The 17,980-nt window shown below is 38.7% G+C and overlaps 1 protein-coding gene across 4 annotated transcripts in view; it reads right to left on the bottom strand.

Annotated features, from left to right (window-relative positions):
* Positions 1 to 12,042, bottom strand: part of LARS1 (leucyl-tRNA synthetase 1) — a 68,001-nt gene extending 55,959 nt beyond the window's left edge. The window contains exons 1-5 of one of the 4 annotated variants that reach the window (XM_040622272.1): positions 11,862 to 12,042; positions 7,771 to 7,925; positions 3,929 to 4,047; positions 1,180 to 1,267; positions 724 to 804 (exon numbers count right to left, since the gene is read on the bottom strand). In XM_040622272.1, coding sequence (XP_040478206.1) covers positions 724 to 804; positions 1,180 to 1,267; positions 3,929 to 4,047; positions 7,771 to 7,773 — 291 coding nt within the window. In that variant the 5' untranslated portion in view covers positions 7,774 to 7,925; positions 11,862 to 12,042. Of the gene's footprint in view, positions 1 to 723; positions 819 to 1,179; positions 1,268 to 3,928; positions 4,048 to 7,770; positions 7,926 to 11,861 lie in introns of those variants that run through there. The other 3 variants (XM_008691436.2, XM_040622273.1, XM_040622274.1) reach the window with 3 other exon arrangements.
* Between the last annotated feature and the right edge of the window lie 5,938 nt (positions 12,043 to 17,980).

The following is a 17,980-nucleotide window of genomic DNA, read 5'->3' as shown; positions in this document are numbered from 1 at the left end:
GCAGGTGGCACGACATGATGGGTGCAACTTACTTTCAACGAGTTCATAGAAAAAGAGAGAAAAAAGTGTGCACGTATTACATGTGTGTGAACTAAAGCGACTATGGCAAACGTTAATACTTGGTATCTACATGTGAAAGGTATACGGGTGTTCATTGTCCTAACCTTTTACCTTTTCTGCAAGTTTGACATTTTTCAAAATAAAAGGTTGGAGAAGCAAAAGAAATGGGAGTTAAATGTCCCAATCCTCTTGTATTTAGGTAATCCTTTCAACTCTCATTGTCTGGCCCCTTCTTTACTGAGAATTATTCCTAATACACATTTATGACAAATGAAGACCTTTGCAAACATGATGAAAATATGACACAACTAAAAAAAAGCTGTTACACAAAAAAAGCTTTTTACTTGATGCTGACATCCTATACATCATGTGCACAAAATATCACGCTACTTTATTGTTAATAGTTATAATCTAACTTGAAATATGAATATGTAAGGTCACCAACAGAGATAGCAAAGTTACTTAGAGATACTTAGACCTTTTTGTGTGCCCTCTATGCACTTCTTCAAATATCTTCTAAAAATTAATTTTCACAATAATTCAACTCATTTCAAAAACACGGCATTATAAAGTATCTGAAAATCCTACTTCAAGCTCTCAAATTGGACATTACATTTGCTTTAAGCTAAAAAGAGTAGGAACCAATCCCAAAAGCAATCTTACCTTAATAGGCATTCCAGTACAGTGTAAACCAAAGGGAAACAGACAAGTTTTTCCTTTCAGTCTCTGGTATCCTACTGCAAACTATAGAAAGCAAACTAAATTTAAATTATAAATCTGAATGCTAGAAAAATACAAAATGTTGACTTTTCACAAAGATCATCAGTTTAGCTTTCTTCTTCCTCTCCTCCTTTAGAAGGAAGTCATTCCAAAATTCTGCCCACTAGTCCTTTTTTCTGTCTTTTCACCATCCTAGGAATTACTTATACTTATTACACACTGCATATACAAATTAAATATAAGAATATCTTATAGAAGTAAAATATTAAAATTATGTTTAAAATTAAGGAATTCTAAGTTCCCTTAACAGAAAATAAATTCTATATATGCCATTTTCTTCAAAATAGTATTTATCAAAGACCCTCCACCCCATTATATTAAACACAGAGGAAACTTTACCTCACATTTGGATAAAGAAAATGTGTGTCCCAAATGAAGGCGCCCATTCATATACGGATATGGGAAGGTTACAAAGTACTTGCCCTTGCTGCAAAACAATCATGTAAAAAACAAAGTACAGAGAAAAAAATGTTAAGTTCCTTTTACAACGAAGGGGTGGGGCTAAGGGAATGTGTACTACAAACAACTTGTTTAAATTTTATTATTTAAGAGGCACCTGGGTGGCTCAGTCAGTTATGCGCATCTGCCTTCAGCTCTGGTCATGACCCTGGGGTCCTGGGATGGACAGCCTCATGGAGCACCTGCTCAGAAGAGAGTCTACCTCTCCCTCTGCCCCACCCCTGCTCGTGCTCTCTCTTTCTCTATCTTTAAAAATAAAAATTAAATTAAATTTATAAGTCTGGAAATTAAAAGCCCTCTGAAATTCAAACTTACTTTTGATTTAGAAAGAATAAGATATTTATAGGTAGATATCAAAGAAACAAATATCCTTGAGCAAATACTGGAGGTTTAACTTAAGCTAAAATGCTAAGTAAAGATAATTTACTAAAGATAATTTTAATACTCTTAGGAAACTGGATTAATTTAATGTTTTAGTGACTAAACAAGATTTGCCTTCATTAGATATTTATAAAGCAATTCAAAGTCTGTCAGGTGAAATAAAATATCCTCAGAATTACAAGATACATGGTAAATTAAGTTAAAAAGCACCTTTTTGAAGCTGTTTATTATGTTATATTCTCTTCTCTTACGAATCAAATGTATAATAAACATACATGTCATGCAGCACAATAAAATGAACACCTGTAGGCACACTATCCAACTGCTGGCCCCACGGAAACTACACTGTGTGCTCCTCACCCCTCTCCCACCAGAGATAACCACGATCTTGAAAGTGACTTTTGTCATTTCCTTGATTTTGAATAGCTTATATGTATGTCTGTCTCCTTAAACAATGTATCATTTATTTTGCTCACTTGTGAGCTTCACTAAAAAATCATATATTGGGGCGCCTGGCTGGCTCAGTCAGTACAGGAAGCAATTCTTGATCCTAGGGTCATAATTACGAGCCCCACAACGGGTGTAGGGATGACTTAGAAACAAAAAATTTTCACTCAATGTTACATTTCTAAGTTTCTTCAGTTCATTTTCTTTCACTAAACAACGCAGCTTTTTCAGTTGATTCTTGGTAACTTAAAATTACCTAAAATTGCCCCAAATTCTAAAACCAACAAAAGCTTCAAACGATAGGTTAAGTAACATCAGAGACTTTACATTACAACAATACTCTTAATGTTGTAAAAAAAAAAGAAAGAAAAAGAAAAAATTCATTAGAGTGTTGCTGAGCAGCAAGGAGGATACACTTGAAAATGAGAAAGTCCTGAAAAGTAGTCCAGACCCTGTCAATGCCTAGTAACCTTAAACTGGTTACTTAGCCTCCCTGTACCTCAGTCTTCTCATCTGTAACACAGGGATAAAAGTATTGCTAATCTTAAAGGGTTAAGAAGATTAAATGATACTATGCATGTTAAAAATGGCTTATTTCCTAATGCCTTTGCATACTGAACAATAACTTTTCGAGATTAGCTACTACTATAATTGTTGTCAATGTATTTCCTCATTATAAGAAGACATTTTTCTACATTTCAACATATCTGAAATTGAGATGCATCTTATAAAAGATGCATGTATTTATTACAGTACTGTTTTGGGGCAGTTATTTAGTTTTTGTTTTTCCCAATATCATAATCATTATCTGTGGACTGTCTTACAACTGATGCTTAACATCAAGGCAATACAATATTTATGAAATAAGACCTTCAAATACAGAAATCCTTTAAACTGTATACTTTGTGTCTCTGGAGGTAATTACCTCTATAATATGAATCTCTAATAGAATGATTTCATCAGTCAGCAAAGACAAAACTTCAAAACATTCTCCTTTGTCTAAATACATAAAATATTAGTTAAAAAAAAAACTTTAAGAATTGTACAGTTAAGCGTCTGCCTTCGTCTCAGGTCATGATCTCAGGGTCCTAGGATCGAACCCTGGGTCAGGCTCCCTGCTCAGCGGGAAGCCTGCTTCTCCTTCTCCCCTACCCCTACTAATGCTCTCTTGCTCTCTCATTCTCTCTCTCAAATAAATAAATAAACTCATTAAAAAAAAAAAGAAGAATTCTATAGAAAGGACGCCCAGATGGCTCAGCTGATAGAGCATGTGACTTTTGATCCCAGGGTCGTGAGTTCAAGCCTCACAGTGGGCATACAACTTGCTTTATTATTTTTTCCCTAAAGATTTTATTTATTTATTTATTTATTTATTTATTTATTTATTTATTTGAGAGAGAGAGAGAAAGAGCAAGCGAGCACAAGCACAGAAGGAGGGGCAGGAGGAGAGGGGAAAAAGAGAATCTCAAGCAGACTCTTGCATTGAGAATGGAGACCAATGTGCAGCTCAATCTCACAACCCTGAGATCATGACCTGAAATGAAATCAAGAGTTGGACACCTAACCAACTAAGCCACCCAGGCACCCTGTGCTCACTCAAAAATGATAATAATAATGATGATAATAATAATAATTCCAAAGGAAAGAGGATCCTAATTTCAAATGCAGAAAGTAGAAGTTACCTCCTTTAGCATGTTTCACACATTATAAATACAATCTGCCTTATCCTTTCCACAAAGTGGTTCCTGTAGCCAATGGTTTTGGAAACACAAGGCGTAGAACTTCCCAAAGTATTACTCACCTAGTCTGGTTCTTTACATTAGATGCATCGACCTCAAACACTTTCTCAGCATCCCATTTCTGTTGGATTTCTTTCTCGATCTTCTTCAAAAAGTCTACTTTGGCTGTTCCTTTTCTTTCCTATTGGACACAAAAGAGAGAGAATAATCCACTCTATAATTTGACAGGCTTGCTTTAAAAAAAGTAGGTTCACAGAGAACTGAGCTGTTTCCTAAGACGTAATTTTTCCATGGTTATCCTGAATTTTAAACAAACACGATTAAAAATAAGGGTTATCACAATCTGTCTATTTTAAACCTCAAAGTGATGGTTAATGAATTACTTAAATATATAAAAAACTCTGAAGCACTTTTCAAAAAAAATCATATACTAAAACAGATACTGTTGTCAAACACTTACTGTTCCTATTTATTTAAAATGTATAAATACTTAGAAAGTACAGGATGGAGCAGTACCTGCTGGCCAAGATGCAATAATACCCACCAAAATAGGATGTTGGGACCCAGTGGGAAGGCTAAGTGAGCATTAGTCATCTACATGTTTCTTTCAAGGAACTGACAAAGAACTTCTCTCCAAATGGTTAATAGACTATTAATATGAAGTTAAAATGAAAAAGAGAATAGCAAGACTGTCTCTAGTAATATTAGATCTACATGGCAACATTGCCATCATCATTCCATTTCGGCTGAAACCGAAAGCAAAGCACACGCATGATCACCCTATTTCCAAAAAAAAAGCAAGGTTAGAGCTTCTCTCTCAGTTTGTGATTCTGTAGAAAAAAAAAAAAAATTAGCTGCTAAAAGGAAGTGTGCCGAAGCTGGAGTGGAATGAACGCTTACAGAACAGGCAAGTGTGAAAGCTGGATGCCAATGGACCACCCACAAATCTAATTCTGTTTTGAAACTTACTTTTAGTTCCTAAAATTTATTTTCTGGTATAAAGTTATTTGAACTGAAATTAGATTTTCTTCCCCTTCTTATATGCTAACATTCCCAGATTCTGCAGCATTTTCAAATGAGAAAATATCTGGGCTCTACTCATACTTTTTTTTAAGATTTTTTTTTTTTTTTTTTAAGAAATCTCTACACCCAACATGGAGCTCAAACTTACAACCCTGAGGTAAGAGTTGCATGCTCTACTCACTGGGCCAGCCATGCACCCTTGAGCTCTACTCATACTTTGACAACCTACTAAACAGGTGACCTAGCCAAGTCACCTAACACCTGCAACTCAGTTTCCTTTAATTGTGCCTCCCTCTCTCCTTTCAAACAACAATTTAAAAAATGCTTCCCAATGGGGAGCCTGTCTGGCTCAATCAGTAGAACATGCAACTCTTGACCTTGATCTTCAAGCCCCACATTGGACACAGAGCTTACTTAAATATATATGTATACATATATTTTATATTACTTTAAAAAAAAAGTGGGGCGCCTGGCTGGCTCAGTCAGTAAAGCATGCAACTCTTGATCTTGAGGTTGTGAGTTCAAGCTCTCCGTTGGGTATAGAGATTACTTAAAAAAAAAAAATCTTAAAAAAAAAATCATGGACATAAAAAGTTTCTCCAGTAACCAAAGGAAAATGTAAGTGACAAGGAAATTTTTTGTTTCTATAAATCCTGACCGAATCATAATTGCTATGAGTGGAAATGGTATCAAAACACTAATCTGATCAAGTCACTTCCCTTTCAGAGATTCTCTGTAGCTGTCAGGATAAAGTCTATTCTGTAAAACCCAGCACCCCAGTCCCTTCTTGTCTAATCTCTGAAAGATCCCACCCTCCTTCCCTTTCTTTCATTCCCCCACTGCATTCCCACACTGCAGGCCCATTAAGGTATCTGCATTTTCCCAAATGTGCCAAGCTCCCTCTCTCACCTGAGCCTCTGTTCAAAGTATTTTCTCTGCCCTCATGCATCACCAATCTCTTTGCCTTGCTCACTCATCTTTCAGGTCTCAGCTAATCACCTGCACTGGTCACCAAGAGGTTATGATATGCCATTCTTAGTATGTTCCTACCTACCAATATTTCCCCTATGGCAGCACTAATCACACAGTGGTGCTGGTGTCTGTCTGTCTTCCTCACAGGACTACTGAAGCTTGTTCATGGAGGGGACTGGTAATTTGTTTCTCATTATATCCTCAAGGTCTAGCTTATAGCAGGTTCTCAACAACTAGCTGTTGAATATTTAAAGATTTTAAAAGAGAAGTGAATAATACATTGCCCACTTTTGCATATTGTGGCCATAAAAAAAATAACAGACTAGGAACTAGGTGCATATGTGAATCAAGGCACTAAGCAATTTGGACTCTTTCCCAAGAATTTCCATAAAAGTAAGTGCGGTTGCATAAAGTTATTTCCTTTTCCAGGAAAGAATAAGGGCCTTCATCTACTCACTCCTGTCCATTTTTGCTAACCACCTTCATTCAGACCCTCAGATCCTTTGCTCCTTTTACTACAAAACCCTCCTCTAACAAGTAACTTGTAAGTTACAAGTCTCTACTTCCATACATGCAAACCGGTTTTCAATAGTAATATTCAAAGACTACCATTTGAAAATAAGGTACGGCAGAGACAGCAGATCACCTACCCACTGCCTGTCCTTTCTCTTTCTTCCTCGGCAACAAAAGCCCAGTCTTATTTCAGGTAGTGCATTAGAGGTAGTTAAATGTATTCTTCTAGAATTCCCAGTTAGATAGGACCTATGTTCCAGCAAAGGAGTTTTGGGCAGAAGATTCCACCTAGCCCTTACAACAGCCTGCACAACTCCAGGGTTGCAGGCTGGCTCAGTCAATAAAGCATGCAACTCCTGATCTCAGGGCTGGGAGTTCAAGCCCTATGTTGGGTGTAGAGATTGCTTAAAAGTAAAATCTTAAAATAAAAAATAAATAAAAAACAGCCTGTACAACTCCTAACAGCTGACTTAACCTGTAAATAGAATAGGCAAAGTGCCTAGGCTGCCTATAAAAGCCTAGGTTGCCTATAGAACTCTTTGTCTAGGCAACCTATAGAACCCTAGACAAATTCCTTAAACTCTCTAACCTATAGGGGCTCACAAAAATATTTTAATTTATTTCAAAATCAGAAATAAAAAACAAACTTTAAAGTTTAAGGAAAAACTTTAATATATTTAATATTATTATTCCGCATTAACATGTTGATATTATTATTAATAAAACTTTAATATACTTAATATATGTATTTGGCAAATAAATGTAATATTATAAATATTAACATACTTTATACCAATGCAGCCTAGTTCATGAAGCCTAGTTTTACCTCCTACACTAGGGTCATGAGTGATACCAAATCCCACTGTACTATTACTAAATTCCTCTTTAATCAACCTGAGTTGGCTTCCTTTGCATGTACCCAAATGATCCCTAAGACATTTACCCAGCTGACCTGTGAACTCCTGGCAGACAGCAACTTTTAGAACGTTCATAGTCACCTCAGCTCCAAGTACAATGCCACAGACAAAAAAGTTACAGGACAAGTATCTTTTGCTTAAAAATGACTATGTCATGGGGCGCCTGGGTGGCTCAGTCATTAAGCGTCTGCCTTCGGCTCAGGTCATGATCCCAGGGTCCTGGGATCGAGCCCTGCATCAGGCACCCTGCTCCGCTGGGAGCCTGCTTCTTCCTCTCCCACTCCCCCAGCTTGTGTTCCCTCTCTCGCTGGCTGTCTCTCTCTCTGTCAAATAAATAAAATAAATCTTTAAAAAAAAAAAGTGTTCCTCCTTAAGAAAAAAAAAAAACAAAAAAAAAGACTGTGTCATGTGGAATTTAAGGATCACAGGGGAAGAGAGGAAAAAAATGAAACAAGATGAAACCAGAGAGGGAGACAAACCATAAGAGACTCTTAATCTCAGGAAACAAACTGAAGGTTGCTGGATACGAGGGGAGTCGGGGGATGGGAAGGCTGGATGATGGACACTGCAGAAGGTATGTGTTGTGGTGAGCGCTGTGTATTGTGTAAGGCTGATGAATCACAGACCGGTACCCCTGAAACAAATAATACATTATATGTTAATAATAAAAAAAATGATTATTTCACCCACTTTAAAGAAGAACATGAAAGCAACAGTCTTCACAAATTACTTAGAACTATATGTTTCTTTTTATTGTTATTGAGCAAACTAAATACACAAAAACTCTTTTTTGAGGTTTCTGCTTCTCAGAAAAAATTTGCTCCTCAAAACATCAAAGTGAGTTGTAATGAAATCTGACTTTGGCCCCAGCACCAATTTGTTGTATAACCTTGGGAAGTCACTTGATCAATCTGAGCCTTAATTTCTTCACCAGCTATTTAACTAGACAATTGGTTATAATAATTAGTTAAAAGGTTATTTGCCAAGATCAGAGTTTCTAAACTTTGGCACTACTGACAGCTTAGACTAAATAATTTTTTGTGTTTTTGCCTTGTGCACTGTAAGATGCTTATAAGCATCCCTGGCTTCTAGCCACTAGATGCCAGCAACACACCCACCCAGACAAAGTCTCCAGACCAAATGTTCTCAGGGGGACAAAATCATCCCCAGTAAAGACTCTCTAAACTAGATAACAACTCTTTCGTATACTCATAGTATCCTGCACCTTAAAAATTTATGAACATTAACTTTTTTGATCTTAACAACAAGTGGGCAAACAGCTATCATTTCAAAGATGATAAATCTGAAGCTCAGAAGATCACCATATCAGCAAATGATCAAGTTGGACAAAACCCCTCATCTTCTGCCTTCTATTTCTACTTTCTCTTGGGACTCTGGCCACCTCCTAGCTCAACCACTTACTAGCTCAAGAACCCTAGACAAATTCCTTAAACTCTCTAAGCCTCCATTTTTCTACCTATCTATAAAATGAGAATAAAAATTATGCCTACCTTGTAGTAGCATATACACTTACTAAACTGTGTATTGATATAAAAACCTTATACTAAAATATGTCAAACACATACATATGGTGCCTGGAACTTGCATAAAATGAATCCTGAGGGATGAAGGGGCAAGGTCCAAGAGAGGGATAGATGAAACAATGTGGCCCTGAACTGCCAATTACTGAAGTTGGGCGATGGGTATATGGAAGTACCTAATACTATTATTATCTCTGTTTTGTTCACTATTTAAATTTTTCAAATGAAAGTTTAAAAACAACATTTTTTAAGTTGCTATTATGTTTATTATATCACATGCCCAGACCCCCTCTAAAAGTCTGATATATAACTAGAAGAGATTAAAACTGTCAAAAGCTCTAAAAAATAACTACTACTCTGGCATGAAGAAAATCACAGTTTGGTATTTATATATTCGATTATAAAATAAAAACTAATATTCTATACATGCTATCACATGGTCATTGTCGTAAGACACTTGGTAAGATTTCCTCTGGAAAGAGAAAACTTTCCTTATGGGAAGAGTTGTAAAAGAAATTTCCTAATTAGCTTACAACTGGGGGTAGCACGATGATTAAGAGAATGGGCTCCAGAATGGCACCAAATGAATTCCAGTTCCTCCTCTGAGTAGATTTGATGCCTTATTTTCCACATCAGTAAAATGGGGATAGTAATAGCACCTACTTTAAGAGGGTTGTTTTGATGAAAAATTATGTAAAACACTAATGCATGGCACAGAATAAGCAATCAGTACTTTTTTTTATTTTTATCGTTACTTATTCTTTCTAAAGGGAGTTCTTATTGGATTTTTCCAATAAAACGAACTTTAACATCAACCCAGTATCATGACAGTGTAAAACATGAATATTTTCAGAGGCCAAGAAGTGAATAAAGTAAAACAATCATATCTACCAGAAATGTTGCCAGTTTCCTTATAAAAATCTTAAAAAGAAGAAAAAAATGTATTGAAGTCTTTCAAACTGAAAGCCCATTCCCATCAACACCAAAAAAAAGAGAACGACCTGCAAATTCCACATTAGCTAAGGACATCACCGTGGGGGTATGGGGTTGGTGGAAGTCATTGAGCAACCTGGAACAGAAAAAAAAAGCCCTGGACCAGGACTCAGAAGGGATGTGTTTTCCTGGAAAGCAGGATGGCATAGTGACTGAGAAATGAGTCAATCTCTTTGAGTTCTAATCCACTTTCATCATGTCCTAGTTATGAGAAGTCGGACCTGTTAGTTAAGCAATCTAAGCCTGGGTTTCTTCCTTTGTAAACTGCAAATAAGAGTGCCTAACTCAAATAGATTAATGTGAAGACTCAATGAGACAATTCAAATGAATTGCTAAACACAAAGCATGACACATAATAAATGTTAGTTACTGATATCACTGGTCTTAACTCTACTAGAATTCCAACGCCAATAATTCTTCAACCCCAACAGGACCTATTGATTGTGACCTTTTTTCACTAATCCTTAGGCCCCTCCAATACCAAGTCCTTATCTCCATCCCTTAAATCCATCTATATAATCACTCCTTCACTATTTTCTTTACCATTCTTGCCTGGCAAAACTCCAACTCTCCTATGCACCTGCTCTGTTCCTTTAATCAATAAGCTGAAAGTGGCAGGAGATAAGAATTCAACCATGCTGACTGGCCTCAATTTAAATTCATGTCCACTACTGTCAAGTGACGCCCAGCAATACTACTAATTTCTGAAATCCACTTAGTTACTTACTCCTTCTAGACTAGTGCTTCTCAAACTTTAATGTGTATACTGTCCAATAAAGTAACCACTAGCCACATGTAACTTTCTAATTTTAAAATTATATTAAAATTCAGTCCTTCCACTGCACCAGCCACATTTCAAGTGCTCAACAGCCATATGTGGCTAATGGCTACCAAATTAGTGCAAATATAGAACTTTTTCATCACAGGAAGTTCTACTGACAGTAATGTCCTAAACAAGCCTCACTCCTAAAGCCTCCATCATTTCCTTTCAAATCCTTACTTTTAGCTGGTAATCTTGGCTCTTAATTAAATGAGAAAAAGAAGTGAAGAGAAAATTTTCACAGTCTTCCTCATCACATCTGCCTACCCACATGCACGTGTACCCATATAATCTGTCTTCTTTCCTGTTACATAGATGAGTGTGGTCCTGCTTAACCCCTCCACTGATGCACCTGATCTCATCCCCTCTACTCTATTCAGGAACAGCACATCAATTTTTCATTTCTACAGGATAATTCCTAGCATTGTGTAATTTCTAACTTTAAAAAAAGAACAAAAAAAGTCCTCTTTTGACCTTCACCTATTACCACATTCCTCTGCTCTCCTTTATAAAATTCCTAAAGAGTTGTCCATACCCAGGGCACCTAGGTGGCTCAGTCCGTTACCCTTTTCACTCACACTGTTGCTTATGCCTGCAAATCTTCTCCTCCATATAGCTGCCTGGCTTGCTCCCTTACCTCCTGTTTGCCACAATGTCACCTTCTTAGCAAAGACTTCCTTGATCATCCTTTTAAAACTGCAACCCTTCCCCACCTCACACTTAGTGGTCTCCCCTTTTTTTTTTTTTCTATACCACTGCTCTATTTTTTTCCATACTACTTACAGGCACCTGACATATTTTACCGTATATTTTAGTACATAACTCTCTCACACACATGTAAACACCATGGATGTAGAGATTTGTGACTGTTTTACGGGGAAGTGCTCAATAATTTTTTGTTAAAAGGAGGAACAAGGTTACTACTCCTCTCTCTCTAAATAGGTTTTAGACACTTCGGTGAAATTAACACACGTAACATTAAGTAGGGTGTAAAGGTAAAGATATTAGTCCCTGGCTCAAAGGCTAGCAAGAAAAGGCACATCCTCACAACATTCACATCTTTAGCGTGGGGTCAAGGCATTCCCTTTCTTTAGAGAAGGATTTTTCCCTTCAGGACAACGGCTACCACAGGGAGCCCCTAGCTTCTGGCAAAAGCCGACAAATCAGCCACGTCCTAGCGCCGGGCTGAGGAGACTCTCTTCCCGCCAGAACTCACCGCCATGGCACCGCCCGGCAACTCTGCAAACCCACGACAGTGACCTCGGTGATTCTCTCAAAGCAGTAACTACCACCTTTCCCTTCTGTCTGGGGGGCAGATAGGCCTCCCACAACACTGAAGCACACTTTACACCTGACGAGGCAATCGCCCGCTCACTGCGAACTACTGCGTCGTGGGTCTCGGAGCCCGCCGGGAATTGTAGTTTCCAGACCCCTAGAGCCCAAGTCTAGCAGGCACCTATGGACTACAATTCCCAGAGAGCAACAGGATACCGGAAATTGACCCAAAGGGTCACGCCATGGTGACACACAGGTAGTGATGTCACTGGCATGCTGAACTACAAAGTCCATGAGGCTGTTCGGGATCCAGGCTGCCGCGAGCACGCCGCCCTGGCTAAGGTGGAGTTCCCCGACCTTCAACCTTTTTACCCTGCGGCGCTGGGTTGGGTGGGTGTCTGTCAGGATGCCAGGACGCAAGGTTTATTAGTCTTCAGTGACTGAGGTGCTAATTATGGCTTGCCACTGTGCACAGATATTTACTACTGTCGGTGGCATTCAACAGCCCGGAATCCAGACATTTTATAACCATTTATTAACAATCTCTGTTTTTCAGCGTGGAGGCTTGAAACCTACCGGGTTCCAGTGCCAAGCTCACACTACTTGAACTGTACTACCATCTAAGGCTGAGCTGTCCAATCTGGTAGTCACGAGTCACGTGTCTCTATTTAAGTTTAAATTAAAATTCAGTAAAATTTAAAATTGAGTTCTTTAATCACACCAGCCACTTTTCAAGTGCTCGATAGTCCGTGTGGCTCGTGGTTACGGTATCATCGGACAGCGCAGATGTAGAACATTTCCATCATAGGAAGAAAGATCTATTGACAAACAACTATCCAAGGCTTTTACTTTCTGAGGTCAGATTAGGTACTCTCACACGCATTTATTTATTAATTCAGTAAACATTTATAGAGCATCTACAAAGCACTTTCCAGGGGGAGGGGCAGTGCCCAGCCCAGAAGCGTGTCTTCCTAAAGGACAAGGGAAAGAAAAAAAATTTTAAATAAAAAGTTTAAATTTAATGACTTTAAAATTATACGTGCATATGTATATTTACATTTTTCAACAACTATTTTTGAGACAAAAATTTAATAATGGCCTAATGATGCCTGGCACATGGTATGGACTTGATAAAATTTGTTACATGTGGGGCGCCTGGGTGGCTCAGAAGGTTAAGTGTCTGCCTTTGGCTGAGGTCATGATGACAGGGTCCTAGGATTGAGGCCCACAAAGGGCTCCAAAGGGAGCCTGTTTCAACCTCTCCCTCTGCCCCTCCCCCCTGTTGGAGCACGCTCTCTCTCTCAAATAAATAAATAAATAAAACCTTTCAAAAAATAAATAAAATAAAATTTGTTGCATGAAAGGATGTGAACAAGGAAACTTAGGGTATGGAGAACCTACCAGTGACTCTCCTGCCTCTGGGGTCTTACACACACAAATACTCTCCCTCACTTTCCATACCTTCTCACTTTAGCTACTAACAATTTAGACATACACATCCTGACAGCCCAAGTCTGGGTTAAATGTCCTCCCCTCCTGAATGTTCCCTGAAGCACACCCTTCCTGCCTTCCCTTGGGAAATTTCTCTCATTGATTTTTTTTTTTTAAACATGTATTTATTTATTTGAGAGACAGAGCACATGCTCCTGGGGGGGGGGGGGCTGCTGCGGAGGGAGAGAGAGAATCTCAAGCACCCTGCTGAGCATGGGTCTGAGCCCTGGCTTGACCTCACCACCCTGAGTTCTTAGCAGAAATCAAGAGTCGGACACTCAACCAACTGAGACACCCAGGCACCCTCATTGAATTTTAATTGCCTGTTTATTTATCACTAGACTGGAAGCTACATGACTGCGGAGACTGCCTAGTAGACTCTGGCACGTAGTACGGGCCTTATAAATATTTACTGAATGAATAAAAAAAGTGTCATGCTCCACAGCTCCCATAACTATGGTTACAGTTTCCTGTTCCAATTCTGCCCTTATCAGTACTATTTGTCATCTTTGATTCATCAGCTTCCAATTCACATTGGTAATTGAAATTATTTGTACAATAGATATTCATTGGTTACCTTCTGTGAACCTGACATAGAGCTAGGATATAGTATGGAACAAGACAGACATGGTCCCTGCCCTTAAGGAGCTTACAGGCTAAAGGGCATGAGAAAATAAACAGGTTATTATGTAATTACAAATTATGAAAAATCTATCCCTATTTAAAATGTCCCCATCCCCTATCCCCTATTAACCCATTTCCTATGTAAATGAGTAATATTTTTTTTTTATTTTTAAGGATCACTTAGATTCCATTCATTCAACAAAAATTTATGTAGCTTCTACTATGTACAAGGCACCAGGCTAGATGCTGGAAATGCAACACTTTTTTTTTAAGCTTATTAAGTAATCTCTACACGCAACGTGGGGCTTGAACTCATTACCCTGAGATCAGGAGTTGCTCGCTCCTCCGACTTGGCCAGCCAGGCGCGCCTGGAAATACAACACTTGAACAAGACAGGCACAGTCACCTACCTCCTTCATAGCGATTGCAGTCTAATGAAAGAGGCAAACACTGAAGCAAATGGAGAGATGGAAGCCCATGGAAGTGTTTTAAGCGAGAAAGGGACATGGCCTTACTTGTGTATTATAAAGTTCTTTCTGAAGAAGGATTGGAAGAAAGCAAAAGTGGAAGAAGGAGGCTACTGCAATTGTCCAGGTAAGATGCGGGGACGGTTTAGATTATGGTGACGCCAGTCAAGGTAGAGAAAGGTAAACAGATTCAAGAGATATTTAGAGAATGAAATTTATTACATCTTAGTAATATGGCTTTTTAATTGAGAATTGTCAATTCTTTGCTATGCCGTATGGAATACCCTTTCTAGATAAATGAAATTAGAAAGGTAGCATAGTGGATAAGAATTCAGGCTCTGAATCAGACAGACTGAGTTCATCATTTTACTAGCTGGGTGACCTCAGGCAATTCAATTAACCACTTTGTAAAATAAGGGTCATAAAAGTAAGTACCTCATAGGATCGCTATGAGAATATGTATACATATAATAATATGTATATAAACCATATATACATATATGTGTATACACCTGGCATATAGTAAGAACTTTAAGATGTCAGCTATTTAATTATTATTTTAGGAAAATTGGTCTATAAACATTAGTCTGATTAAAAATAGAAAAGCTTACCTGTGCCCCATATTAATCTCTTCCCTAACCTAACTGAGAGACTTATCACTATATAATTGTGTGATACACCTTCTCCAACTGTCAGACCATACTGTTCATTCTTCAAAACTCCACGACAGAACTCACTTCCTCTTGGTTTTTTGTTTTGTTTTGTTTTTTGGTCCAAACTCACCCCACCAGTCACTCTACTAAATTCAACTGAATCAACACATCTCAATTTAGATCCATAAAGCTATAATTAGCTTTAGCTTGTCTCTGAGTCTCTTTGTGTTTGTTTTTCATGCATATTTACCTAACTTCCCTGTCTTCAAATGACAGAGTCAGAGGAAGGAATTGTGGGCACATCTTTTAATAATTCCATTTGTAGGTATGCAGCGCCCAATGAATGTGGTTACTTCCCTACCCTGTTAGACACCTTTTGTTTTTAAATTGGGTTTTTTTACATTAGTATTCTATCTTTACTTTTATACTTTCTGAACGGTGAACAGATTTTTTTTTTTGTAATGTTATAAGCAATGAGTATAAAGAGGAAGAAGAAAGAATCCTCTGGGACTTCTGGGCTTAGCTGATCCTAGAGTTGCTCTGTGTGCAGCCTTTGACAGTGGATGGGAAGCAGAGGAAGAGTGTGTGGTGGTTGTGCTCAAAGGCTTTGGAGTAAGATGTCTGGGTCTAAATTGAGGCTCTGTCCCATGTTAGCTCTCTGTTCCTTCAACCTTGGGACTCTGGATCCTCATATGTAAAATGTGGATAATGATAATGCCTGCCTCTTGAGCTTGTTGTGAGAATAAAATGAGCTATACCAAGCAAGGCGATTAGCCAAATGCCTGGTTCATAGCAAGTGAATGTTCAAGAAATATTAAGTTAAAGAGAAGGGAGGAAGGAAGGAAGGAAGGAAGGAAGGAAGGAAGGAAGGAAGGAAGGAAGGAAATGAAAAAAAAGGATGGAAGGAAGAAAGAAAAGTGGAGAATACTGGAAGCCAGTTTGATCAGTGCTGCGGTCTGAATGTTTGTGTCAAAATTTATCTGTTGAAATCCCGAAGCCCAATCTGAAGATATTAAGAGGTGGAGCCTTTGGGAAGTGCTTAGGTTGGAAGGATGGAGCCCTTATGAATGGGATTAGCGTTCTTATAAAAGAGAATCCAGGGGCATCTGGGTGGCTCAGTTGGTTGAGCATCCAACTCATGGTTTGGGCTCAGGTCATAGCCTTGCGGTCCTGGGATCAAGCCCCGCATCGGGTTCCAAGCTCAGCAGGGATCTGCTTGAGATTCCTCTCCCTCTTCCTCTGCCTCTCTCCCCACTCTCTGTCTAAAATAAATAAATAAAATCTTAAAAAAAAAAGAACCCAAACAAAATAAAACACACAGAAAAGGAACCCAAAAGCTTAGCACTCCCTTCCACTGTGTGAGTAAATAAGCAAAAATGTGGGACCCAGAAGAGGGCCCTCATACAGCCATGCTGGCACCCTAATCTCGCACTTCTAGGTTCCAAAACTACAAGGAATAAGCTTCTGTCATTTATAAGATACCCAGCCTGTGGTATTTGGTTGTAGCAGCCCAAAAGGAAATAATGAATGGAAATTCAAAATCTGACTGACATGAGCTAGGAACAAGGAGCCATGTTAATTAGGGAGGCTTAGGTATTAAGACAAATGTAACCAAAATAGAGAAGTTGCACTGCATAGGTACTAAAATTTTGAGAAACCTTTGTTGCCTAGATTTCTCCTAAAGTAGTGATACTTGTAATTATCAGGAATTAGCAATCACTCACTCGTGCTATGCCACCCCAGACTCAGGAACCACAAGCTTCAGCCTGCCATCTTGTCAACATTCCACAGAGGATTGCCAGCCATGTCATGGGCTCATATGGGAAACGTGACACCTGAGTCATCAAAACACTGCTTGTAGTTCCTAAATAGCTTACCTATCCAAATTGTCACCACCATTACCATCACCATCGTGGAGCAGTCCTAGGGCTCCCCAGGGAATGAAAGGAAGGTAAGAGGAAAGAAAGGAAGAAAGGGAGGAGAAAAAGCAAAGGAACAGCTAAAGACAAACAATTATTTATTAATGAGATTTCAAATTTGAGGACTATGTATATATATACATATATATTTTTTAAAATTTTTAAAAGATTTCATTTATTCATTTGAGACAGGTACAGAGAGAGAGACAGAGAGAGCACAGGTAGGGGGAGAGGCAGAGGGAGAGGGAGAGGCAAACTCCCCGCTGAGCTGGGAGCTCAACATGGGGCTCGATCCCAGGACCTGGAGATCATGACTTGAGCCCAAGGCAGAAGCTCAACCATCTGTGCAACTCAGGTGCCCTATTTTTTTTTTTTTTTTGAAGAGAGAGAGTGTGTGTGCGTGAGTGCGTGAGCCTCAAGGAGGCTCTATGTCCAGCAGTAGCCTGATGCGGGGCTCCATCTCATGACTGGAAGATCGTGACCTGAGCCAAAATCAAGAGTCAGATGATTAATAGACTGAGCCACCCAGGTGCCCCTTGACGACTGTATTTTTAAAATCTATTTTGTGCATTTACGACATTTAAGCTTCCTATTTTTACAGTATCAATGAAATGAGACTGCTCTAAACTATATAAATTGGGGGCACAACCATAGGCCTGCTTTTTTTTTTTAATTGGTCAAGCTCTCAACATCTTAGTAGCCAGAAGTCAGTATCTTTTTCTAGATGCTCCTCTGTATAGTGTCTGAGAAGGCAGGCTCTAGTGCTAGATTGCCTGGCTTTGAATCACAGACCCCCTCAACCCCTCTATTCCAAACTTGTTGTGTGACCCTGGGCAAACCACTTGACCCCTCTAGGACAGTAACATGGTGGTAATAGTACTTATTTGGTAATATTGCTGTAATGTT

This window comes from Ursus maritimus, unplaced genomic scaffold (genome assembly GCF_017311325.1).
Source record: "Ursus maritimus isolate PB19 unplaced genomic scaffold, ASM1731132v1 scaffold_5, whole genome shotgun sequence".
NCBI classification, from domain to species: domain Eukaryota; kingdom Metazoa; phylum Chordata; class Mammalia; order Carnivora; family Ursidae; genus Ursus; species Ursus maritimus.
The sequence above is the reverse complement of the archived record's forward strand: the minus strand, read 5'-3'. Positions and strand labels throughout refer to the sequence as shown.